This window comes from Panulirus ornatus, chromosome 57 (genome assembly GCF_036320965.1).
Source record: "Panulirus ornatus isolate Po-2019 chromosome 57, ASM3632096v1, whole genome shotgun sequence".
NCBI classification, from domain to species: Eukaryota; Metazoa; Arthropoda; class Malacostraca; order Decapoda; family Palinuridae; genus Panulirus; species Panulirus ornatus.
The window spans coordinates 4833537-4861098 of NC_092280.1; the positions used below are offsets into that span (position 1 = coordinate 4833537).

The 27562-nt window shown below is 39.5% G+C and overlaps 1 protein-coding gene across 5 annotated transcripts in view; it reads left to right on the forward strand.

Moving 5' to 3' along the window:
• LOC139766115 (uncharacterized) overlaps nucleotides 1–27562 on the forward strand; it is a 330050-nt gene that overhangs the window by 296215 nt on the left and 6273 nt on the right. For 3 of the 5 annotated variants that reach the window (XM_071694324.1, XM_071694323.1, XM_071694325.1), the window contains 8 exons: nucleotides 5773–5927; nucleotides 6437–8307; nucleotides 8447–8575; nucleotides 11814–11999; nucleotides 12980–13102; nucleotides 20240–20485; nucleotides 21003–21119; nucleotides 22316–22585. In XM_071694324.1, coding sequence (XP_071550425.1) covers nucleotides 5773–5927; nucleotides 6437–8307; nucleotides 8447–8575; nucleotides 11814–11999; nucleotides 12980–13102; nucleotides 20240–20485; nucleotides 21003–21119; nucleotides 22316–22585 — 3097 coding nt within the window. The remainder of the gene's footprint in view (nucleotides 1–5772; nucleotides 5928–6436; nucleotides 8308–8446; nucleotides 8576–11813; nucleotides 12000–12979; nucleotides 13103–20239; nucleotides 20486–21002; nucleotides 21120–22315; nucleotides 22586–27562) is intronic. The other 2 variants (XM_071694326.1, XM_071694327.1) reach the window with 2 other exon arrangements.

Below are 27562 nucleotides of genomic sequence, written 5' to 3' on the forward strand. Positions count from 1 at the left end.
GTCACTCTATACTGTTACTACTATTGTTAGTGTTTACTGTTGTTCCTGTTTCAACGGGTACTTGTGTGATTAGCCATTTCTCTAGTCTTTTCGTTCCTGATGCTACTTTCACTGTTACTTATGTCGATCTACTAACTTGATGTTCCGTGTTTTGCCGCCACCTACCACAGGCCAACTGTATGTGCTCCTCACCCACACTCTCATGGTTGTGTGTGTGTGTGTGTGTGTGTGTGTGTGTGTGTGTGTGTTGTACCTGACGAGTGTATGTCTACGTCAAAGGGCCACTCGAGCAACTCAGCCGTCGGTTCTGCTCTGCGCCTGATTTGCTCAGCCTTAACTCAGCTTGAGCCCTGAATCGCATAACTCTTTCGTATGCATCCGTTAATACCATATTCCATATCTCCTGTGCAGCAATACACCCTGAACCTCTCGTGTGTGTGTGTGTGTGTGTGTATATATATATATATATATATATATATATATATATATATATATATATATATATATATATATATATATATATTATCCCTGGGGATAGGGGAGAAAGGATACTTTCCACGTATTCCCTGCGTGTTGTAGAAGGCGACTAAAAGGGAAGGGAGCGGGGGGCTGGAAATCCTCCCCTCTCGTTTTTTGTTTTTTTTTTGATTTTCCAAAAGAAGGAACAGAGAAAGGGGCCAGGTGAGGATATTCCCTAAAAGGTCCAGTCCTCTGTTCTTGACGCTTCCTCGCTAACGCGGGAAATGGCGAATAGTATGAAAAAGAATATATATATATATATATATATATATATATATATATATATATATATATATATATATATATATATATATATATCCCTGGGGATAGGGGAGAAAGAATACTTCCCACGTATTCCCTGCGTGTCGTAGAAGGCGACTAAAAGGGGAGGGAGTGGGTGGCTGGAAATCCTCCCCTCTCGTTTTTTTTTAATTTTCCAAAAGAAGGAACAGAGAAGGGGGCCAGGTGAGGATTTTCCCTCTAAGACCCAGTCCTCTGTTCTTAACGCTACCTCGCAAATGCGGGAAATGGCGAATAGTATGAAAAAAAAAAATATATATATATATATATTGTATGTGATGTATTTGAGCTTTGTATCGATAAAAACGTCAATGTATCATCTGTATATCATCATTGGTTTCGAAATTCACGCGGGTACTCCCTGACGTACATTTGAGGCCCTGACCCCATACGTCGATGCACAGTACCCACTGTGGGGTCTGTACGTGGACGCCCACCTACCAGATCAAGAATTTTACTCTTATATTCTGGTGTTGGTGTTGTTCTGCCTTCTGTTGAGCATGGTCTTCTATTGGCTTTGATACGTACAGGTTGTTAATGATGGTGTGTTACTGGCTCGACTCGCTGTGTCACACCCGTATCTGTTGTTACTTATTGCTGTTACCTGTCCTTACTGTACGCAGAGGGAGGTTACACGTTGAGGGAGGGAGTCCCATCTCTTGAACATTAGTCTGTGTATGCTGTGTGCATTAACCATGTCCTCACGTCATGATATCCCAGTCATACACCACTACAATAAAAGCGTTCCGTAAAACCTTACCTGCGTAGGTTTCTTGCTTAATTTCATATCGTGTCGCCTCGATGCCCTTTTCCAACGTCATCGATCTCTTAAAAACTTGTACTACCACAGTTGTAGATCCGTCACTGTTGTATCTGTTGTTACTGCTGCTGTCACAGCTTGCATTTAGTTGCCAGTGCTGTGCTTAAGCTTGAAAAAAAAAGAGGCTTCCGTTTCAATTCCCTTTTCAGCCGCGAGGTGGCAGGAGCTTAGCAAGCACCCCCCCCCCCCCCCCCCCCACTGAGTAACAGGCGCTATTAAGTCATTAAACAAGAAATCAGCACAACACCAAACGGACAATTATATAATTTTTCCTCTTAATTCCCTTTGCGGGTATATATTCAGTGGGTTAATTACTTTAATACGTTTCAGGTATAAAAAGAATTCAATTCACTTAGCTTCATTTTCACGCTCAATTAATATTTATGAAAGTCAGAATAGCTTTTCCGTATTTTTGTTAAAAGATTTTAGCTTTCCGGTGTCTGTGTCTGCGTGTGAGCATCAAAGAGTGGATATATATATATATATATATATATATATATATATATATATATATATATATATATATATATATAATATATATATAAATATATATAACCAAATTGATACGTAGGATTTTATTGTACTGGTGTGTAGGGGAGGCTAAAGAACCCTTGCTTGACGGAGTTACGTGTGGGTAAGAAAAGAGTCTTTGACTGAAGTCCTTTCCAAGTGACGCTACCCTCCTCATGGCTGCATATGGCAGCATGCGTGACGGTACCTACTTCATCTGCTGCCCATCACCACCCACAGTGCGTCATCTCACGTCCCCTCCAGACTCCGCCCCGTCGCAATATTGTCTCAGCATGCGCGCCAGGGTCAGGTCGGACGGGTGGGGAAGTTAATGCGTCACCTACGCACAAGGTGACCATTAAGTGGCTGCCTCTTGAGGGAAGACAGCCTGTATCGGAATCAGTCTAAATTTGCGTGGCTTCAATTTGTTTAAAATTTAGGTAGACTAGCTTGGACTTTGTGAGTCATGTCTTCGCTCGAACCGTTCATTAGCTTTGTACATCTTGGCCTCGTCCTGTTTGCTAACTAGCTGTACATTTGTATCTTGGGCTGACTGACACATATGGAGCAGTCAGTCATTCAGTCTGACTGACCACACCAGCAGAGAACCGAGCCGTTGTATTTGAATGAATAAATTTCCCCTGTCTCTCCTCCAGTCTTCATCATATTAATCAGTTTAATATTAATTCTGGTGGTTATGTAATATGTAGTTTGGCTCGGGTTTCTTAAGCATTGATGTGATGTTTTCAGAATGTCTTTTAAGTCGCGTGTCTCTTGTTATTCCTCGAGCCATCGATGGATGCTACCCCTTGAGCATGACAGGACGATCCTTGAGTACAGCGATACGACCCCGTGGATATGATGGGCTGTCGTCCTTTGACTTAACCTCCACGGGTCAGGGTCTGCAGCCATGTCATCGTACCCCAAGGTCGCAGCGGCATGCTCAAGGGTCGTATTGTCCTGGTAGAAGGGCTTTTGAGAAGGCGCGGAACGAAGTACTTTGAACAAAAGTTTATTATAAACTTGGGACTATTGATTTATGCATGTTTATTGTAAAAGTAATTTGACTTGTATTACACTGTTGATGATTAGTATTATGTCAAATATTCACTAACCCGCATGGTAGTTGTAGGTAGCATTCGAATTAAAGAATTGGTGACGCAATGTGGACAAGTGACATAACCTTCCCCAGGTAACTTATTTTGATGAGGTTATCCTGCCTCGGTGATTTGCACTCCTTCCCCTCTGATTGTTTAGTGAATCAGAACTTGTACGTAAATCAGTCACCGTCAAACTACTGAAGGGGCTTGAGGATTCCAATCATGCAGCTGTGCTGTGTCCGTGCTAAGCCCCTTCGTTTCCTTACACTGGAAAGCCTAGCAGCAAAGTATAGTTTCGTTGCGAACTTTAGCGTCTGTGGGAACTGATGGCTGGTACAAGATAAAGCTGTTTAATTTTCGTTTGTTGTTTTTAAGACAACGGAACTGATGTAAACAATATTACTTGCAGGAGTTACCACACTCCATTTATTCTAGGCATTTCATAGTGATATGGACGAAAGTTTAGCCGTGATTGCAGATCAGCACCTGAATAAACACTGCAAAATTCTAATTCTATGACTATGTTAAGTTAGGCTCTTGGTATGTTCTTCAACGTATAGGTTGACTGGAATTACCGACTAGGTTCGTATTGGTAATCAACCTCATCTCAAAAGCTGTCATAAACATCGATCCGGTCCTTTGCAGATATTACCTTGGCGGTAATCATGAACACACCAAAAGTCCTAGATTTGACATTTTTGCTTGGCCGGTATAATTGGTTCTGGCCCGTACGCTTGGCCCTATATTGTTACTAGAATCATAGATTTTCTTTTTTCATGGGCCAGTTCTGTAGGGAACGGAGATAGCCTGGTAATGATTATTATAGGATCTTGGAGTTAATATCAATTATCCTTTCCTATTTGACTTATAATCTTCTGGCTGGTAAAAGCATTTAAAAATGCATATCAGAGAGAGAGAGAGAGAGAGAGAGAGAGAGAGAGAGAGAGAGAATCACTGCCCCTGGACCCCTTTCTAGTAAAGTACTTGTGTTTGTTAGGGCCTCTTTCCATTAGCTCCAAGGCTTCAGAACTTCCAGTGACAGGGAAGTGATGGATCCCTGAGGAGGACGAAGGTCTTTGGTGAGATTGTATTCCCTTTCGTCAATAGGCTATGATACAGCCTCACCGAAGGTAACTTTACATTCGCGGTGGAGTTCGGTAATACTTAGATTTATTCTCAGTATATATATATATATATATATATATATATATATATATATATATATATATATATATATATATATATATATATATATATCTTTCATACAATCCACCACTTCCCTTTGAGGGAATATCCTCACCTGGCCCCCTTTATCAAGCCGTAGGGGTTGACTGTGGACCCACTGCCGTATCCAGGACTCGCCCCTATGCCCTCAACCCTGGGCGACCCATGAATGCGTCGCGGTCAGTAACGCTAACCACTTCACCACTGTCTTGCTATCTATATCTCTGATGCTTGTTCCTTTCTGGAACTCCCTGAAGTGGGTGGCCATGGCAGTAGAGTTTCCATAACTAGTGAACTCCATTGCTGCTTCTTAGCCTTTTAGTGCCTCACCCTTAGCAGGTCACTGGCAGGGGGCAACTCTAGCAGTGTATGCAGAGGCTCCTACCTAATGTTCCTACTGACTACTTCTGCCTAATGTTTCTACCAAATGCTCCTACTATACTGTCTTGCAAATGCGGGAACTGGTGAACAAGTGTGACAAAAAATACATAGAAATGCACAAAATGTGATAGTGGTAGTGTCCAGTACAGACATAATTACAAAATGATTTTCTCTTATCCTAAAGTACTGCACAACCAAAAACTTTGAATGGGAAATGTTTGTTTGTCTTGTTAACCATAAAAGTGATTGGTTTTTTACATGCTATTTTACCAATTAGTTGGTACCAGTGGATCAAATACTGTTCTGCCAACTAGTTCATTTTCCTGTATATCCACATTTTACTGGATTTATGGACTTTTCCTACAGAAGAAAAGGTTTTGCAAATATGTGGATTTATACTTATATTGATGCTCACGAGTAAAAACATGGATTCGAATTTCATTAAGTTCATTAGGGTTGTGGGAAAGCATACACCTGTCAGTCATGAGTTCCTGGCTAAGTGTTAGACAAAAACAGACAGATGAATCAGTCTTGTTTAACTCTTGCTCTCTGACTTTAGCCTCCCTCAACATAGCCCATAAGTGGCACGCAGGAAAATGACATTTTGCACACTGGTCCTGTTTAGTTGGCAGAATAACAGCTTTTTTGTCTTTATTGTTGAGATACTTTGTCCTCTAAAGTTTTAGTACTTGCATATAAGACTGTCAGCTTAAGAACTGTCATCAGAATTAGTGGAAAGATAGAAATTCTATATATGCTGTCATAGGAGATCCATCAAACTGAGGAGTTGTTTTTAGGTAATTTTTCACAAATAATTTTAAAATATTTACATTCAAAACATTGTCTATTATCTTTCTTCCAGCTTCTCCTCTTGGTGTTATATTTAGCTGCTGTACTAAGAATATGTTTCCTTTTCAGGGAGCTGCATGAGGAGGAGTTTGGTCTAGATGCAGTACTGTTAGCAGAGGGAGGCCATGTGGGTGCTCACTGTGCCGTGCTGGCTGCTGCCTCACCCTTCCTCAAATCTATTCTCCTCCATGCCACTGACCATCCTGCTATCATCTCTGTCACAGGTACAGTACTCACACTACCAAGCCCTGGATAGCAGTGCCACTCCATAGCTAGGTGCCAGGGTGGACATTGCTTGTGTACTTTATAAAAACAGAAATTCAGATATTTCAAATTAATCAATCATTTCATACACTGGAACAGTATTCAGTAGGCTGATGCTGCTCATGAGCAACAGAGCCATACTTTTAAACTATATTTATTAAGAATAATCATGTAGATTCTTTATGACCCATATTACAAATGATACACAAAGTTAGCCTCTTGGAAAGAGACGTTATTTTGCAAAAAGGCACCTCTGTAAAAAAAAAAAAAAAAAATCCTTCTTAAATGTAAACTTTCAGACCAGGCAATCTTAACCTTGTAATTGTATCTGCAAACAGAAAGCTCAGTTCAGTTCTTTACCCTGCTGAAATATCTCAGAACCATCATATTATTTTCATTGTTGTTTGATGTAATACTGACCCTGATACTTTGTGCTTTGCATGAAACTGAAATATTTCTCATCCAACAGGTACATCTCTGTCAACACTTCAAGCATTAGTGACATGCTTATACACAGGTAACATTCCAGCTGGCGCTAGCCTCTATCATCTCACAGAGGCTGCCAGGCTTCTCAAAATGGATGAATTGAGTGCCGTCCTACAGAAAACCTTCATTGCTCAAGATGGTTCACTGATGGAGCTGGCCCGCACCCAGCCCACTGTGCGCTCCACTGGCTATGGCTCCCAGGGGCCAGCACCACACCTAGAGCCACGTCCAGAGAAGTCTGGCAAAAAGATTCGCAGCAATCGCCTAGATCAGATTCTCTACCAGAAGCTTAATGTAAACCACCTGGCACCAGATATTCCTGAACCCCGCCTAGTGCCTCCACCTGATTCCTCCCGAGTGCCTCCCCTAGATCTCCCCAGAGTGCCTCCACCAGACCCCCGTGGGGGTATCCTAGGCGAGCTACTAACCAAAGCTGATCCTCTGAGGACTGTGTTTTCTACTGGTGGCTACTCCATTGCTGACTTGGGGTTTGACTCTTCCTCTGCTCCCCTCAACCTTTCCAAGCCCAACAAAAGTCAGTCATCTTCCACTGCTGCTGACATGTGTTCTTCTTATACTTCTTCCTATACTTCTTCTGTAAACTCCTCAACATCCACCACATCTCCTTGCAATTTAACTGCTTCCAGTCTGGCTTCCAGTCTAGCTTCACAGCCTGACTTAAACCTCAGTGGTCTGACCTCTCTAGCACCAACAATGCCAGGTAGCATGTCGGGTCTTCTTACTCCACTGACACCCTCCAGCATGATGTCACCGTCTGCCCTTACGTCCCTCAATTCATCTAATCCATTAGCTTCACTTGGGGCTCAACATTCTACAGCCTCCACCACTCCCTCCAAAAGCAAGAGCTCTAGTACTGGTGGAAGCAGCAGAAGTCGTAGCAGCAAGAACAATAACAGTGGGAGGAGCAGTAGCAGTAGTTGGCTGAGCAGCAGCAGCAGCAGCAGAAATTCTAGTCAGCATAGTTTACCATTGTTATACACACTGAGGAGTGGAATGATGACTCCTGAAGTGGCAAGAGAAGTATTTGAACAATTAAAACTCAACCCTCACCTGGCTTCACTTCCAGGATTTGACAGCTTACACAGTTTATCTAGTTTAAACAGTTCAGCCAGTCTTCAGAGTCTTGCTAATCTCCATAATTTATCTAGCCTACAGAGTTTCCCAACGCTTTTCCCCTTTCTAACTCCCACAGCAGTGGAGAATTCCTTAGTTGGGAGTGTAGGGCCCCTTGGCAGTTCATCCAGTAGCAAAGATTCCCACACACCACCAGGTGCCCCTTTAAGTGAACTTAATTTAACAACTAATTCAGTATCTACTGAGACTGCCAATGATATGAGCCAAAGTACTGGAACTTCCGAGGATCAAGGTGCCCTCAACTTGAGCAGCACTGCAGTGACTTCTAAGTGTGAGTCTCCCAAACCTATAATTGTGGAAGAATCCATTGCTTCTACACTTGTCCCCAGCAACACTGCTGACCAAACTTCTGATGTCATTGGTGCTGGCATTGACGGAGATGAAGAGATGAGTACAACAGTCCAACCTCCTACCACTAGTGATATATCAACCCGCTGTCCTACTCCAGTTTCACAAAATACACCAGACAGTGCACAGGAGGCAGGCCACAGTGAAAGTACCAACAGCATCCAAAATGATAGTGTAACTTCTGATATAAGTCATCCAGGCAGTAATTCTATTGTCAGTAATAATATTGACAGTAGCAGTCTTCCTCTCCTACTGATGAGCTCTGGAGCAACTTTAGCTGGAATTGCACAAACACAAACAGATCTGCCATCAGTTACTGATACTGTGGATACCCATTGTGCAAGTCAGCAGGTGAGAATAATTTCAGTAAACTTTGACATTCTTTTCTACTCTGACTCTACATAACTGTAATTGTACAAATATATATATTCAGTATATTTTGATAGTGGTGTATAGGTAATGTATCTGTTCATGCATATGATTTCCTCAGGAGCCAAGCATAGTGACCCCAGAAGGAGGAGACAGTATAGACGACAATGGAATTGAGGTTATTGAGGAAATTCCTGGGATGAACCGAAACCAAACTCAAGCTCCTAAGACTCTCTACCATGCTGGCCATGTATGTCATGCATATTATAGTTTATATCTTTCTTTTTTCTTAGTCTTAGCTGAAAATAGATTCAGACTAACTTTCCTATTGTTGTATATAATCTTTTAGAAATCTTTATGCAAGGTTTGCAAAGGGAGTCAAGTTGTGCTTATGATGCATGTTTCAGTGAGAATTATGATTGTACAAGAAGAGAGGCATACTGTAGAAGAGATGGACAGATGTAGTGAGATAAGTCATTAGATTAGAGGTATTTCAGTTAAAAAAGGAATGATTGGGGATCAGATGCTTAATGGAAGCAATTAGTGTATGGACATGGTATGAATGGAGACATTTGGTATCATGATGATCAGTTTAATGTGTAAAGTGAAATATATGAAGTACCTTTATAAGTCCATGTTTCACTTTAGCTCAGTGTATGGATGAGGAAATGTGTGAGTGGTGATGTGAAGGTTGCATGTACCTGATCCACCCTATTAGACTGAGTATGGAGTAATGATAATAGCTACAGGGTAATGAGATAGATTTGATTTTTGACAAAAGATGCAGTTTTGTATAAGTGGCAGTGAGGAATTGAGTGGGTACTATGATAAAGGGAAAATTAGACACGTTTGTGTGAAACAAGGTTGAGGGCAGGTGCATATCCATGATTTGGTCAGTGGGGTAGTAGTCATGAACTCACTAAGACAACAGTCAAAAACTCATACAAGAGTGGTACATAAATGCACTTTGTATCGTAGAGAACTCAGTGGTTTTTGAGTTATTTGGCTGTTAAATTTGCTTACTAACATTAGTCAAATTCTCACAAAATTGAATACAGCTGTTGTATAGAAGTTTATGCAAGACTGGTGACCATCTTCGGTGAAAATAGATTTATGATATTTGGTAACATAAAACAGCTGATAGCAGTAATCAGGGAAGTCTTGTTCAGTGAAACAAATTAATATGCTTTTGCAGGTTGAGAAACTTTCATTATAAACTCCCACCATAAAGCCCTGATTAGAAATGAAAGAAATGATATCATTAAAAGTAAAGCAAAGGAGGATCTCAGAATAATTATGAATTGGACTGTAGATAAGATAACAAGCTATTCGGAAGGGAGGTGAAGAAGAGTAGTGGTAAGGGGTGAAAGGAAATTAGACAAGTATGGAAGAATGCCAGTAACAGGAGAGGAAGTTTGTAAGAAATGAAGAGAATAATTTAAAAACTGACATGAAATATTGGTGAAAAAGTCACATCTGTTATTACTATACGAACAGGGGGATGGAGAAGGTGAGAAATATGTATATCGAAAAGGATATATTACAAAGAAAGACATACTAAAAGTAATGTAGCTCTTCAAGGAAAGGAAAAGCTGGGGATAGAAATGGAGTCATGAGTGAGATAGTGAATGGTGCATGTGAAAACTACAGTCGTTGATCTGGAAAGTGTGTATAGAAGCATGGAAAAATGATAAGGTTCCTCATGGCTGGACAAAGTTAAAAATTATTACATTATACAAAAATGAAGATGGATTAGAAACGTTTTTAAGAATCACAAAGGAATATCTCCTTAGAATTGTTGGAAAAGTGTATGGTGAGATAAAGGTACCTGTATCAGTAAACCCCTTGTTGGTGAAGAATAAGTAGGATTTATGAGAGGAAATGGGTGTGCAGATCAGAATTTTACTCTTAAGTAAGTAATGGAGAAAGTTTTAGGGAAAATATGGATAGGGCAACATTTGTTGCACACAGAGGATCCTGCATTAACTAGATGAAAGGAAGAGTATGATGGCATGGTGAACCAGTTTAATGATGTATGTAGGAGGACAGTGCTGAAAGTGAATGCAAATAAAGGTAAGATGTCAAATTTGGAAAGGGATGGGAAGTATTGACTGCAAAGTCAGTCTGTATGAAGAATTGGAAGTTATGGATGAGATCAAATATTTGGAAATAGTTTTGTAAGGATACTGCAATAGTGGAAAAGCTGAAAGTATAGTTTTGCAAGAAAGAAAAAATGGGAAAGCAGTTGAATCTCTGGTGAATAGGAAAACTTTAAGCATTGATTGTGCACAAAGCATACATGAAGGAGTATTTATTACAGTACTGTATACAGTTCAGGGTAGGCAAGGTAGTATGGATGGATAATTTGCGTAGTATAATTCAAATTAAGAGGATGAATAGAATGAAGAATGAAAATATAAGAACGTTTTGTGAAGTAAGAAGTTAGTAGATAGGTGCATGGATGAAAGGCTTTTAGGTGGTATGGTCATGGAGAGTGTACTGCATATGATAAGCTGGTCAAGAAGACATATGGTAGTACAGTTAAAAGGAACAAGGAAGAGGGGCAGACCCTGAAAGAAATGGATGTGTTTAGTGAGAGATCTGATAAGGAATAAGGATATTTCATATGAAGATGCAAGAGGAATGATTGGAGATCAGATGCAATGAAAGCAATTCGTGAATTGAGTTCATATAAATGCAGTGTCATTTGAGGAAACAAGTTAGTTTGTAGAGTGAAAAGTAAGCAGTCTGTATGTCCATTTTTCACTTTAACATGCTAGGCATGGGTTGAGAGTGTTTGAGTGGTATTCCAAATGCTGTGTACTTGATCCATCGCATTAAATTACAAATGGATAAAAAAATCATACATTTGTAAGAGAGTTCCTAGGTCATCACAGTTTATTTATGCAACAGATTATGAAGCTTTTGTAAATATAGTATTAAAGGGCCACTGAATAGTGTTGAACTGTCATAAGTTTATATTGCAAGGCTGTATATATATATATATATATATATATATATATATATATATATATATATATATATATATATATATATGTATGTTTTACACAGTAGTCATTTCTCATAACTTTTCCTGTCTTATAAGCAATAGTCATTACATCTGTTTTTCATGTTGGATATTGAGATTTACAAACTCTATTTGTATTGTAAAGTACATTCAGTAATATATTTTCTAGCTTGCTTTAGGATTTGAATCATGTGTACGTATACTATTTCATCTGTTACATACAGTATTATACAGTGTAATAGCTCACCTCACTGTCTTCTTTGTATGATTTTTCATTTTTTGCCAACCTCCCAGTCATAAAACAAATTTACATCTCTGATCAATTTACTGCCTTTTTGCCAAATATTAAAAAACCAAATTTTTTGAGAGCTGTACACTGTGAACTCTGGTATGCTGATAAACAAAGCACAATATATATAGAGTGAAATAAATGCTTTATGATGTATACTAATTTCTGCAGATGGGTCGTAAGAGGAAAGGTTGTGGAGAGTGTGAGGGTTGCCAGGTGGTTGAAGACTGTGGCCAGTGTAGATTTTGTCGTGATAAAGCCAAATTTGGAGGACCCAACAGGCTGAAGCAAGTATGTGTGTACAAACGCTGCGTTCTTGCAGAGATAGAACCAGAAGAATCCAAGAAGAGACGGAAGGTAAGAAAGAATTGGGCTTGAGATTATGAATTAATAAGGCATTAACAACTAATAATTTTGGATATAGTTTCTCAGTAGCCCTTTCATTAATAAAGTCAAGGGTCAGTTACTTGCTCCAACCAAGATTTTACTGTACGCTTTTGGAATGAAGGTAAGGTTTTTATTATCATCAGATTTGTCATAGGTATCATAGGTAAAATATTCAAGATAAGGATAATATATGCACAGGAGAGTAGACCCACACTCTGTTAACTGTTTGACAGTAAAAATTTATTTCCAATGAGCTGGCTGGCTGTGAGTAGTGTTTTTGGCCTCTCAGGTTCCTGGAGGAGTAATGCAAAATTTATAAATTCGAGTTTATAGGGATGGTGTTAACAGAAACTAAGGCAGAGGTAGTGTCTTCAAATGCAATATGCAGTCCATTCTCAGCATAATTTCATGATGTACAATAATGTAATGTTATGATCATTATAAGCACTTTTCCAGGCCCTTTTAATTAAGCACTTAGTCTCACTCTAAAATTGTAAGAGCTTTAAAGCCTATATTTGATTAACCCAAGTCAATATCATCATGTTTTGTCAGTTCTCTTATTTTACCTAGTCAGACTGTTTCTACAGTGAAAAACGACATCAGTCAGCTCACAGAACTTGGTGGATGGGTGCTAAAGTTGTGGTGTAAAAGTAACCATTAATTCCTGAGTTGAGATACTTTCTCAATCAGAAGCTTCTCTTTGGTGTGAAGCCTTAAGACCTGTATTCCCACTTGTGGGAGGGAGCTTTCACCTTGAATAAACTTTTGACTGGAGGTCAACAGAAGAAAGTTTACATGAATTGCAAACTATCTATCCAGTACATTTTTGAGCTCAGAACATCATATGCAGCATGAATCATGAATATGAATGTTTTTCCTGGAAGTATACCATACAGATAGAGGATTTCTTCTCCCAATTAAAGATTTTCATTGAACTGATCTCATTACAGACCAGTGGAAAAAAGGGTCGTGGAAAGTGTGGAGGATGTGATGGATGTCAGCGCACTTCTGATTGTCATGAATGTTATGCCTGCCTCCATAATGCTGCAGCACAGCCTCCAGCTCGCAGAAAGGTAAAAAGAAATACATGGAACAGAGAATTCTTATGGAAGATACTTATTTGTAATGTTATTTCATATTTAGCAGATTCTAGTGAATGACACCAAAGTATACATTCTTGGATAAAACTGACAGAGTTTTGCCCTAATGTATGTATTTATGATTTTTTTTTTTTTTTTTTTTTGAAAAGACCATATAAGTAGTTTCATGCTCCGCACATTACAGCTAGAAAATGGATGCGACCAAATGTGGCCATTCTTCTTCTGTTCATGGTGCTACCTTGCACTCTCTAGAAATGGCAGTCAAGTACGAGAAATAGAAAAGAAAGATTTTAAACTTGTTTGCGGTTTCCCACATTACCAGGGTAGCACCAGGAACAGACAAAAAATAAGCCTCCTTTTCTTACACCCAATTTCTAATTGTCATGCATAATGTACCAAAAACCTCCCCTTCTTGTTCCCTCCACTTCTGACCTTTCCTCACTCCACTTTCTATGCACTGACCTCATGCAACACATCCTAGATTGCTTATGCATACTACAACCCAAGTCCCACATAATTCTTGTGACAAAAGACAACAAATTATTAGACATTGTCTCCGAAATATCCTCACACAAGAGATACTTAACACCACCCTCCACAACAGTGCCAAACATGGTTGGTTAATTTCATACCCAGTCACTCACAATGGCTTTATGTAAAACCCCTAAACTCTATATTGGAGTTTCCATGGGAGCAATTCTTTCTCCAGCCATCTTCTGTCTCTTTCCATATGACCTCCCACTACCTCCAGTAAGCCAGACACCATAGGAATACTGTAACAGAAACATTCAACTCTACATTACACAACAGAAACACTGGCTCATCCAGACAGAATATGTACTTCTCCACAGGAGTCTTCAGTCAGTCATTTAACCCCAGACAGACACAATTCCAGCTTATGCCCTCAAATCACTTTGAATGAACAGTCACTCCAAATGAACAAAATACCAATGATTCTCGGCATCACACAACATTCACTTCCCAAACCAATACACAAAAGCAACACCCAAACTAAATGCCCTCACAATACTGACTGGCTCAAGATTTGGACATGAAAAAGAATTCCTTAGCATTGTCTTCAAACAACTAATCTGCTCCACTTGAATCTATACCCCTACTGCCTGGTCTTCCACCTTATTAAAGTATGTATAACAAAGCAGCAAACCACTTAAATTAGAGCACTCAGAACAATTATTAGTTGCCTAGGAACCACAAATATTAGGCACATACAGTGAAACAAAAATCCTCCCTATACAATCCCACCTAAATATACTTGGCACTCAGTTCTTTGCAACAGCACCGGAAAGCTCCCACCCAAACCAACCGATAAACTAACCAAAAATCCCAAGTAGAATTAAAAACCCTATCCCTAGCTCACACTTCAGCAACCTCTACTCACAGATCCTCCTCCCCTCAGTAAGTGAAATATCGACAAAACACATACACACTAAAGTTATCTAAAAAGCTTTACACAACTGCCCTCCCAACTACATCTTAATCATCAATGTGGTAGACATACATACATCCATCTGTGACCATATCATCAATGTGGTAGACATACATACATCCATCTATGACCATACTCCCCAGACAAATGAATCACACGTTCCCATCTGCACTGTGGACATCACCCATCCTTACATTACTACACTTAATGACTTATGGTCCTGCCCAGCAGACATGGCCAGCTTTCTGAGTGTTGCAGCATTTTTATCAAGACAGGAGTGATTCCTGAGGCAGAAAGAATGTGTGGAAAGGGAGAATGTTATCTCATAGAGTAAAATGGGGAATGTTTGAAGGAAGTTACAATGATATTATTTGGTTGCAAGGCATGGGCTAAGATAGGCTTGTGGAGAGGAGGGTGGATGTGTTGGAAATGAAATGTTTGAGGAACAATGTGTGATATAAGGTGGTTTGAACGAGTAAGTAATGAACGGGTAAGAGATATGTGTGGTAATGAAGAGAGGGTAAGAGAGCAGAAGAGGATGTGTTGAAATGGTGGCTGATTCATGTGAGAAACTGCAGAAGCTGGTGACTGAGTTTGGTAAAGTGTGTGGAAGAAGAAAGTTAAGAGTAAATGTGAATAAGAGCAAGGTTATTAGGTACAGTAGGGTTGAGGGTCAAGTCAACTGGGAGGTAAGTTTGAATGGAGAAAAACTGGAGGAATTAAGTGTTTTAGATATCTGGGAGAGGATCTGGCAGCGGATGGAACCATGGAAGCGGAAGTGAATCATAGGGTGGGGGAGGGGGCGAAAATCCTGGGAGCCTTGAAGAATGTGTGGAAGTCGAGAACATTATCTCGGAAAGCAAAAATGGGTATGTTTGAAGGAATAGTGGTTCCAACAATGTTGTATGGTTGCGAGGCGTGGGCTATGGATAGAGTTGTGCGCAGGAGGGTGGATGTGCTGGAAATGAGATGTTTGAGGACAATGTGTGGCGTGAGGTGGTTTGATCGAGTAAGTAATGTAAGGGTAAGAGAGATGTGTGGAAATAAAAAGAGCGTGGTTGAGAGAGCAGAAGAGGGTGTTTTGAAATGGTTTGGGCACATGGAGAGAATGAGTGAGGAAAGATTGACCAAGAGGATATATGTGTCGGAGGTGGAGGGAACGAGGAGAAGAGGGAGACCAAATTGGAGGTGGAAAGATGGAGTGAAAAAGATTTTGTGTGATCGGGGCCTGAACATGCAGGAGGGTGTAAGGAGGGCAAGGAATAGAGTGAATTGGAGCGATGTGGTATACAGGGGTTGACGTGCTGTCAGTGGAGTGAATCAAGGCATGTGAGGCGTCTGGGGTGGACCATGGAAAGCTGTGTAGGTATGTATATTTGCGTGTGTGGACATGTGTATGTACATGTGTATGGGGGGGGGGTTGGGCCATTTCTTTCGTCTGTTTCCTTGCGCTACCTCGCAAACGCGGGAGACAGCGACAAAGTATAAAAAAAAAAAAAATATATATATATATATATATACCTGGTTGGTAAGGTTATTTAATGTATGTATGACTCATGGTGAGGTGCCTGAGGATTAGCGGAATGCGTGCATAGTGCCATTGTATAAAGGCAAAGGGGATAAGAGTGAGTGCTCAAATTACAGAGGTATAAGTTTGTTGAGTATTTCTGGTAAATTATATGGGAGGGTATTGATTGAGAGGGTGAAGGCATGTACAGAGCATCAGATTGGGGAAGAGCAGTGTGGTTTCAGAAGTGGTAGAGGATGTGTGGATCAGGTGTTTGCTTTGAAGAATGTATGTGAGAAATACTTAGAAAAGCAAATGGATTTGTATGTAGCATTTAGGGATCTGGAGAAGGCATATGATAGAGTTGATAGAGATGCTCTGTGGAAAGTATTAAGAATATATGGTGTGGGAGGCAAGTTGTTAGAAGCAGTGAAAAGTTTTTATCGAGGATGTAAGGCACGTGTACGTGTAGGAAGAGAGGAAAGTGATTGGTTCTCAGTGAATGTAGGTTTGCGGCAGGGGTGTGTGATGTCTCCATGGTTGTTTAATTTGTTTATAGATGGGGTTGTTAGGGAGGTGAATGCAAGAGTTTTGGAAAGAGGGGCAAGTAAGAAGTCTGTTGGGGATGAGAGAGCTTGGGAAGTGAGTCAGTTGTTGTTCGCTGATGATACAGCACTGGTGGCTGATTCATGTGAGAAACTGCAGAAGCTGGTGACTGAGTTTGGTAAAGTGTGTGAAAGAAGAAAGTTAAGAGTAAATGTGAATAAGAGCAAGGTTATTAGGTACAGTAGGGTTGAGGGTCAAGTCAATTGGGAGGTAAGTTTGAATGGAGAAAAACTGGAGGAAGTGAAGTGTTTTAGATATCTGGGAGTGGATCTGGCAGCGGATGGAACCATGGAAGCGGAAGTGGATCATAGGGTGGGGGAGGGGGCGAAAATCCTGGGGGCCTTGAAGAATGTGTGGAAGTCGAGAACATTATCTCGGAAAGCAAAAATGGGTATGTTTGAAGGAATAGTGGTTCCAACAATGTTGTATGGTTGCGAGGCGTGGGCTATGGATAGAGTTGTGCGCAGGAGGATGGATGTGCTGGAAATGAGATGTTTGAGGACAATGTGTGGTGTGAGGTGGTTTGATCGAGTGAGTAACGTAAGGGTAAGAGAGATGTGTGGAAATAAAAAGAGCGTGGTTGAGAGAGCAGAAGAGGGTGTTTTGAAGTGGTTTGGGCACATGGAGAGAATGAGTGAGGAAAGATTGACCAAAAGGATATATGTGTCGGAGGTGGAGGGAACGGGGAGAAGTGGGAGACCAAATTGGAGGTGGAAAGATGGAGTGAAAAAGATTTTGTGTGATCGGGGCCTGAATATGCAGGAGGGTGAAAGGAGGGCAAGGAATAGAGTGAATTGGAGCGATGTGGTATACCGGGGTTGACGTGCTGTCAGTGGATTGAAGCAAGGCATGTGAAGCGTCTGGGGTAAACCATGGAAAGCTGTGTAGGTATATTTGTGTGGAAATAAAAAGAGCGTGGTTGAGAGAGCAGAAGAGGGTGTTTTGAAATGGTTTGGGCACATGGAGAGAATGAGTGAGGAAAGTTTGACCAAGAGGATATATGTGTCGGAGGTGGAGGGAACGAGGAGAAGTGGGAGACCAAATTGGAGGTGGAAAGATGGAGTGAAAAAGATTTTGTGTGATTGGGGCCTGAACATCCAGGAGGGTGAAAGGAGGGCAAGGAATAGAGTGAATTGGATCGATGTGGTATACCGGGGTTGACATGCTGTCAGTGGATTGAATCAGGGCATGTGAAGCGTCTGGGGTAAACCATGGAAAGCTGTGTAGGTATGTATATTTGCGTGTGTGGACATATGTATATACATGTGTATGGGGGTGGGTTAGGCCATTTCTTTCATCTGTTTCCTTGCGCTACCTCGCAAACGCAGGAGACAGCGACAAAGCAAAAAAAAAAATATATATATATATGTAGGTGTTACCAGACTCGGCTTGCTTCGAGTTACACTAGAGTGAAAATTCACCTTTGACGAGGCTTTATCATTGAGAATAGTCTCGTCATAGAGCTTTTTACCCTAAAGAAGTCTCCATTTCCTTGCCACTGGAAGTAAAATAATTTGTACTCAAGGAGCCTTTAGAAAGGTTGAGTAACACCTGAACTCTTTCATAGAAATTTGTTCTGGGGTAATTTTAGATGATTACGTACCTAAACATGCTGTATATGTGTATATAAGGTGCTCTATTCATAAATGTGACTTTAACTAATGTGGTTTAAACCCCAACTTTTACACCATCATACTTTCCAAACATCTCTTTTTGTGGGAATGAAGTCCACTTTTTGCTTGATAAATAAGGTTCAAAGTCTAGAGAAAATAATTCTCAACACAAAATTTGCTCGGGACCTGCTGAGTCAGGCAGTGATTTATTATGCATACAGAAAAGTAGCGTGACATGTTACACCACGAGAGATTAGCCGGCTAATCATGATATGCTACTGCTAGGGCCTTTGTTGACATTTCTCAACCGATCTAGACACACAACACAAGCAGCTCCAGCCAATCAGGAGTTGAGTGCCCCCTGCTCCACCACCCATATTCCCCACCACAACACACACACACTTTTTCTTTGAAGGTTTCATCATCTGTTCTTGACACTACCTTGCCTTATGGGAAATGGCAAAAATGCATGAAAGAAAATTTATTATTAATGGCATTTTTATCATTACACTTTGTGACAAAAAATGTTAAAATGGATTAATGTAGTAAGTGTCTTAAGTTTAGGAGAATGTGTAAAAGGAGTATGTAGAGATTAAAAACTAGATCATTAGGTTTAGTAGTAGAGAGAGACAGGTTAGCTGGAGAGAGTTTGAATGAAGAGGACCTGAAGGAAGTGGGATGTCTATGATTTTGAGAGTGGACAAGTTAGTGAAAGGAACCATGGAAGCAGAAGTGAGCCATAGGGTAGGTGGATGCATTGAGGAGTGTGTAGAAAGAGAGGTCATTGTCAGCGAGGGCAAACATAGGCATTTTTGAAGGTATAATAATCCCACTGGTGTTGCATGGAACCAAGGGATGGGTACTAGATGAGAAACTACGAAAAAGGATTTGAAATTAAATGTTTCTAGACAATATGTGGTTTGAAAAGAGTTAAGTAATAACAAGGTAAGAAAGGGGTGTCACAATAAGAGTATGGTTAAGACAGCAGAAGATGGAGTTTTGGATTGATTTGGATATATGGAGATGATAAGTGATGAGAGATTGACAAAGAGGGTATATGTGTCAGATGTGGAGGGCACAAGGAAAAGGGAGAGAGTGAATTGAATATGGCTGCAAAGGGTAGAGAGAATTAGAGTAACCTGATATATAGTGGGTGACAGGTTGTCAGTGGACTGAATCAGAGCATATGAAGTGGTCAAGGGAAACCATGGAAAGGTCTGAGAGGCCTGGTTGTGGATAGGGGACTGCGGCTATGGTGCATTATTCATCAGTTAGAGAATTGATGTCTTTGTTAGTTCCTGGTGCTACCTCACTTCCTTGCTACAAGTTTATGCTATTAAAAAAGAAGAAAGATGAGAAAGATGCTTTGTTAAGATCAAAAGTTATGGCTTTTTCAGATATGAAAATCTTCAACTACAGTATTCTCAACATTCTAAATATGGTGTTTTCTGATCGCAAAGCCTGATATTTTTATGGCTACCTCTTATGTCATGTGCATATTACGTGGTTCTTCATGTGACAAATGTATTAACAAGGACCTCTTTCCAAGTTTCTTTTCCTGGTTTGTATCAAATTTTGTTTCAGTAGTATCCAAGTGACTCACTCAAAATAATGAAATATAGAACAACTACCGTATAGACTATAAAACCAGTTACATGTGTCCTGAGTCTCTTAATTATATTTTTTTTTTCTTTTCTTCATTTACACATTAATTTTTGGATCCCGCCATTGAAACCAACCTCATAACACAAATGTGACACAGGACATCTTGCTCACTAGCTACGGTAGCATGAAATTGAATTCATACCCTCAAAATGCTCTGTTCAGTAATTATGATTCTCAGACTAAAAGTAAAACAATGTATTAACTAAAGTTTGTTTTACCTTCTTAAGTAACAAGTGTCAAAAGGTATAAATCCATAACACTTCATATAATAGGTATGTGAGATGCGGGTATGTGAACAACAACAGATGGAAGAGGTGCGTGCAGCTCTGAGTGTTGCTGGGGAACCATCACCATATTCAACCGATTCACTTATAGCAGAGAGTATAGGTATAAGTTCAGGAACATCAAGTCCCACACCAGATGGCCAGCCTAGTACACACAATGATAAGATGAAGTTGATGAGAAAAATGCTGAAGAAAAAATTTGCCCAGCCGTACAGCCGGGTAAGCCCATCTAAGGTCGGTGGCAGCATGCAGTGCTCAAGATTTTAGTTTATTTTCCCTTTTATATAATATTTTTCAGTTTGTATATATATTCGTACATTACCCACCTTTGACAATATCATGAGTATGTAATTAGCTTTTATTTTACTTAAAGCCTAGTAGTCCTATATTTTCATTTTACTCTTGCCTTTTTTTACTTAGCCTGCTTTGTTATGTACAAACATTACTACAACAAAATTATTTCAAGTCTTTATACAGTATACGAGAATTTTAGTCTTATTACATTAGTACATATACATATGGATGCTTACTGATACAAGTAGCACTGCATGGAACGAAGTACTTTCCAGTTTTCATTATGAATTGCTCACCTCTTTAGTGCCATCCCTGTTATATGGTAGTCCTAGTCTCTTGTTTTTGAGTTGGAAACTGCTCTTCCCTTCAAGAAATATTACAGCAGGACTTACCAGTAAATTTCAGATAATGTTTATAACGATGGGAAGTAATAAATTTTATTTTTTTTTTTCAACAGGTACGAACTAAATACTACTGTGGCGAGTGTCCTGGTTGTCAGACTACAACACCTTGCGGCAACTGTCTCTATTGTGAGGATATGCCAAAGTTTGGAGGACCCGGTAGATATAGGCAGGTAAGCTATAAACTAACATAAGAAAGGAAGGTATAACTTACATCACGTCAAAGAGGTAATAAAGATTAGCTCAGAATGATTATTTTTTTGCATGATTCAGGGCTATTCCATGTCTTTGACAAGAGTATAGTCTAAAAGAATATATGAAGACCCAGAAAATGTAATCAAACTGCACCAATTTTCCCATCTTAAAATTGCATCGAACACAAAACCTATCTGTTTCACTCTGTCAACATGCATTCCCAATTTCAAGGGGTGTATCTGGTTCATATAGCCTCTAAAATTTCTCATGCACAGCCTCAGCACAAGCACACTGTGTTAACATGAGACATGAACTTGTATACTTACAGAACTGGTTCATATATTTTTTCACTGCACATACTAAAATGATTCATAAGATGTGGGCCCAGCATTAGTAATACCAGTCCCTGCAAAAACAATAAAGACTAGTCAGCTTAACTTAGCACATAATTGAAGTATTAGAAAAAGCAATAAAAAACCTAATAGAACATCTTTCAAAGGGAATTTGTAAATGAAGGACAGCATGGATTTGTTCATTTGAAAGAATGCAAACACAGTTCATAGCTCTTTTCATAATGACATATGAAACATTGATGAATGGAAAAAATGGGACTAAGCAAAGTCTTGATAAATTAAACTATGGAGTGCTAGTAAAGAAAGTCACAAGATAGAATATAAAAGGAAAAAATAAGAAAATGGATCAAAGAACTAACCAACAGAATGTTCAAAGTGGTTGCAAATGGAATCATGTCTTGGGAATATTTACAATAGGATGTGTTTGTCTGAAATAGAGGGGTAGACAGGAGAGGATATAATGGGATGAAGGAGGCTTTTAGGATAATGGGGCCTGAATATGCAAGTGTAAGAGAGGCATGCTTGGGATAGAATGAATTGGAGAGGTATGGTACATTGAGGTGATATGTCGTCTTTGGGCTGAGACAGGGTAAATGAAGCAGTAAATGTAAATCATGTAGCAGCCTGCAATGCTTGGTTGTGAATGATGGGCAATGTATTCAGTACATTATACATTGCAGCAAGAGAGTGAATGTATGTAAATATGGCCATTGTTCATTTGTTCTTCATGACTCCCCACTAAAGTAGGAGAGGCATTTAGATATAAAAAATAATTAGTGTATTCATATAAGTTAATCCCATATTTGTTTTCTATCTTACAGAAGTGTGTAAAGCAGCTATGCGTTTACCATCCCCGTCTTCAAGCACTTAAACTCTCCAATCGTTCCAAGTTGACTTATGATGAACAGCATATTTCCCAAGAAACACTGTCCCATTTAGGTGCATCCATACCAAGTGCATCAGAAGAAACAGTTGACTTAGGATGTGCAGATAGTCGAGAAAACTTGGAAGAGTTGGAGAGTTTAGAAGGAATAGAACATGTTGAGACTGATGAGGTCACAGAGGGGGAAGACAGTAATGCTACTATACACGTAAGTGGAGAATATATGATTCTAAGATGTTTGCCAACCCATTTATAAAAAAATTGTTGATTCCTATAGAAAAATCTCTTGGGTGAGATATTAATAGAATTAAATCATTTTCATTTGTATTGTCCAGCATCACCAAACTAGCTGCATGGGAATGTATTGTCCATGAGGAATACACACATGTAATGAGTGTGTTGTAATCATCTTTTCTGTACAATGAAAGGAGGGAGTTGTATTCTCATGGGGCCCTGTCTTTTGAACTTTCTTACTATCATTCAAAACTTTTAAACTCCTTATACTGAGAACACTAACAATTTCATTACATAGCCTACTCCATTCACTTCATTTCCTGCTAAGACCTCTGGTTGATCTTTCTTTGCATCTTTCAAAGAAATGTTTACCATCAGCATTCTCAAATTGTTTTAGAAAAGTGAAGCTTGTGATAAAGTCTCCCCTCTTTTTTCTTTATCCATGATGGGCAACTTTAATAGCCTCTAATATCTCCGTGTAACTTAGCTGTCTTATTTCATGTAGGTGAGTGGGTTGGGCCATTCTTTCGTCTGTTTCCTTGTGCTACCTCGCTAACACAGGAGACAGCAACAAAGTATAATAAATATATAAAAATTAATACTATCTCCACAGGATCATCTTAACTGCATCTTTTATATTTCTATTCATTGAGGTGACCAGACTTGAGAAGTATATTTTACATCACCCCTGCATCCTCCTCTCTTTCTCTGTCTTTTAGCATAATAACACATGCACAGTACATGGTAGAAACCATATTTATACGATAGGTACTCCCTTATGGAGATGACAAACTTGCTCAGGTATATGTGAGCTGCACATTATTGTTTTTAGTAATAAGAACTATATACTTTTTTTTTTTTTTTTTTTGGTCTCCCGCGTTTGCAAGGTAGCGCAAGGAAACAGACGAAAGAAATGGCCTAACCCACCCCCATACACATGTATATACATACACGTCCACACACGCAAATATACATACCTATACATCTCAATGTACACATATATATATACACACAGACACATACATATATACCCATGCACACAATTCACACTGTTTGCCTTTATTCATTCCCATCGGCACCTCGCCACACATGGAATACCATTCCCCTCCCCCCTCATGTGTGCGAGGTAGCGCTAGGAAAAGACAACAAATGCCCCATTCTTTCACACTCAGTCTCAAGCTGTCATGCAATAATGCCCGAAACCACAGCTCAGTTTCCACATCCAGGCCCCACGCAACTTTCTATGGTTTACCCCAGACGCTTCACATGCCTTGATTCAATCCACTGACAGCACGTCAACCCCGATATACCACATCGATCCAATTCACTCTATTCCTTGCCCGCCTTTCACCCTCCTGCATGTTCAGGCCCCGATCACTCAAAATCTTTTTCACTCCATCTTTCCACCTCCAATTTGGTCTTCCCACTTCTCCTCGTTCCCTCTACCTCCGACACATATATCCTCTTGGTCAATCTTTCCTCACTCATTCTCTCCATGTGCCCAAACCATTTCAAAACACCCTCTTCTGCTCTCTCAACCACGCTCTTTTTATTTCCACACATCTCTCTTACCCTTACATTACTTACTCGATCAAACCACCCCACACCACACATTGTCCTCAAACATCTCATTTCCAGCACATCCACCCTCCTGCGCACAACTCTATCCATAGCCCACGCCTCGCAACCATACAACATTGTTGGAACCACTATTCCTTCAAACTTACCCATTTTTGCTTTCCGAGATAATGTTCTCGACTTCCACACATTCTTCAAGGCTCCCAGGATTTTCGCCCCCTCCCCCACCCTATGATTCACTTCCGCTTCCATGGTTCCATCAGCTGCCAGATCCACTCCCAGATATCTAACACACTTTACTTCCTCCAGTTTTTCTCCATTTAAACTTACCTCCCAATTGACTTGACCCTCAACTCTATTGTACCTAATAACCTTGCTCTTATTCACATTTACTCTTAACTTTCTTCTTTCACACACTTTACCAAACTCAGTCACCAGCTTCTGCAGTTTCTCACATGAATCAGCCACCACCGCTGCATCATCAGCGAACAACAACTGACTCACTTCCCAAGCTCTCTCCTCCACAACAGACTTCATACTTGCCCCTCTTTCCAAAACTCTTGCATTCACCTCCCTAACAACCCCATCCATAAACAAATTAAACAACCATGGAGACATCACACACCCCTGCCGCAAACCTACATTCACTGAGAACCAATCACTTTCCTCTCTTCCTACACGTACACATGCCTTACATCCTCGATAAAAACTTTTCACTGCTTCTAACAACTTGCCTCCCACACCATATATTCTTAATACCTTCCATAGAGCATCTCTATCAACTCTATCATATGCCTTCTCCAGATCCATAAATGCTACATACAAATCCATTTGCTTTTCTAAGTATTTCTCACATACATTCTTCAAAGCAAACACCTGATCCACACATCCTCTACCACTTCTGAAACCACACTGCTCTTCCCCAATCTGATGCTCTGTACATGCCTTCACCCTCTCAATCAGTACCCTCCCATATAATTTACCAGGAATACTCAACAAACTTATACCTCTGTAATTTGAGCACTCACTCTTATCCCCTTTGCCTTTGTACAATGGCACTATGCACGCATTCCGCCAATCCTCAGGCACCTCACCATGAGTCATACATACATTAAATAACCTTACCAACCAGTCAACAATACAGTCACCCCCTTTTTTAATAAATTTCACTGCAATACCATCCAAACCTGCTGCCTTGCCGGCTTTCATCTTCCGCAAAGCTTTTACTACCTCTTCTCTGTTTACCAAATCATTTTCCCTAACCCTCTCACTTTGCACACCACCTCGACCAAAACACCCTATATCTGCCACTCTATCATCAAACACATTCAACAAACCTTCAAAATACTCACTCCATCTCCTTCTCATATCACCACTACTTGTTATCACCTCCCCATTAGCGCCCTTCACTGAAGTTCCCATTATGGTTATACTAATTTTTTCTAAATTATTATCCTGTAATAATAAATACACCAAACAGAAATCTTTTACCATCACCAGTGCAGCAAATGTGATGAGATGTGGACTACTGCTAGCACATAAATGTTTAAAATGATCATCTTTTTATGAAGCTGTTTTTTGTTTGTTTGTTTGTCATATCACTAAACATTTACACTCGCTCTGGTAATATACAATACTTCATTGCCTATAATTTTAATAACACTCCATGGAAGGCTGGAGTACAGTTCAAACCAAATGATGTGCCTTTAGACTTGTAAATGGTTTCTGAACATTTTCAAATTGCATCCAGTGTGTGCCAGCAGAAGTAATCTGGAGGATGCATATTGAGACACCCATATGTGAGTGCAAATTTTTCTTTCTTTCTTTCAAACTGTTCGCCATTTCCCGCATTAGCGAGGTAGCGTTAAGAACAGAGGACTGGGCCTTTGAGGGAATACCCTGTTCTCTGTTCCTTCTTTTTGAAAATTAAAAAAAAAAAAAAAAAAAAAAAAAAAACGAGAGGGGAGGATTTCCAGCCCCCCGCTCCCTCCCCTTTTAGTCGCCTTTTACGACACGCAGGGAATACGTGGGAAGTATTCTTTGAAAGTGCTAAATTATGACATGTAGGAAATGGTTGACAAATATATTTGTTTCTTGACATTTCATTCATATTTTTCATGAAAATTATGATGAGAAATCTCCCCTTGGAATGTAATCCGCCTTTATCTCATTGTATCCACTGGTAAAATTTGGATGATGAATTAAATGAAAAGAATGACGGGGCGATATGTGATGGATCAGATGTTTCATCACCTCCATCCACACCCAATATATGGTTTTACACCTATGTCTCCTTTTCCAGGAATGCATTACCAACATAAACCAGGGGATATTTGTATTAGTTTCTGTGCAATTTCTGACAATGGCATCAGATATTGACAGAAGTAAAAGAAAGTGTAGTCATGTTTTCCAGGATAAGAGTAATACCAAGAAAAAATGCAAAAAGACCTTCCTATAAAAATAAAATATCCAGAAAAAGCTAATAGTATCTACAGAATTGAAATTTCTTCAAACAAGTTATGGGACAACTGACAGTATACTGGTGACACAGCACAAAGGCCCAATAGGAAAAAGATGGAAAGTGTAGCATATGTCATAGATCTAGGAATTATCATAAATGGGAAACCTAGATTCAAAGAGCAGAGTGATTAGAGAGCATAGTAAAGCCAAGTAAGGAGGAAAATGATTTTGAGAATTCACAACAAGAAAGATTGTTGAAGGCAAACATTCAATATTAGTGATCTATTTTAACATCTAGATAACTCAAAAAGCACTAAGTTCTCTGGTACAGTGTTTACTTACATACCACTCTTGTTTTGAACTTTTCATTATCATCATAGCAAGTTCATCATTGCCCACACCCCTCTTAATCAGATCAAAATAAGGCAAAGATAAATACACTAGATTATTAAAATGCAGTACAGAAATGGGCATAGAGCTTAATGGAATTTATGGAAAAATATTGTGGATTGTTGAATGATATAGTATATTAAAGATTTCTGAGCTATCACGAATAAAAAGGTAGAATTTGGAGAGCTTTTTATAAAAATCGTATCAACATATCAAATAATAAGTTGAATGTTAATGAAAGCTTTCACTGCAGTGCAAGAGAGAGAAATCTTTTGATGAAAATGTTTTCTGTTTTTTTTTTTAAATTTACAGAAAAAACAAATTAAGTAACTGAGTATAACTACAAAATACTGAAATTACTTGAACTATACAGTCAAGAAGATGATTAGCTATGCCTTCATACAAATTGAAAGCATAAAAGAAAACATTTGAGAACTAAAAACTTCACAGCATCAAATAACGTCATTAAAATTACATGATCTCCAGGGAACATATCAAAAAGGAATCAAATGCAAATATTTGA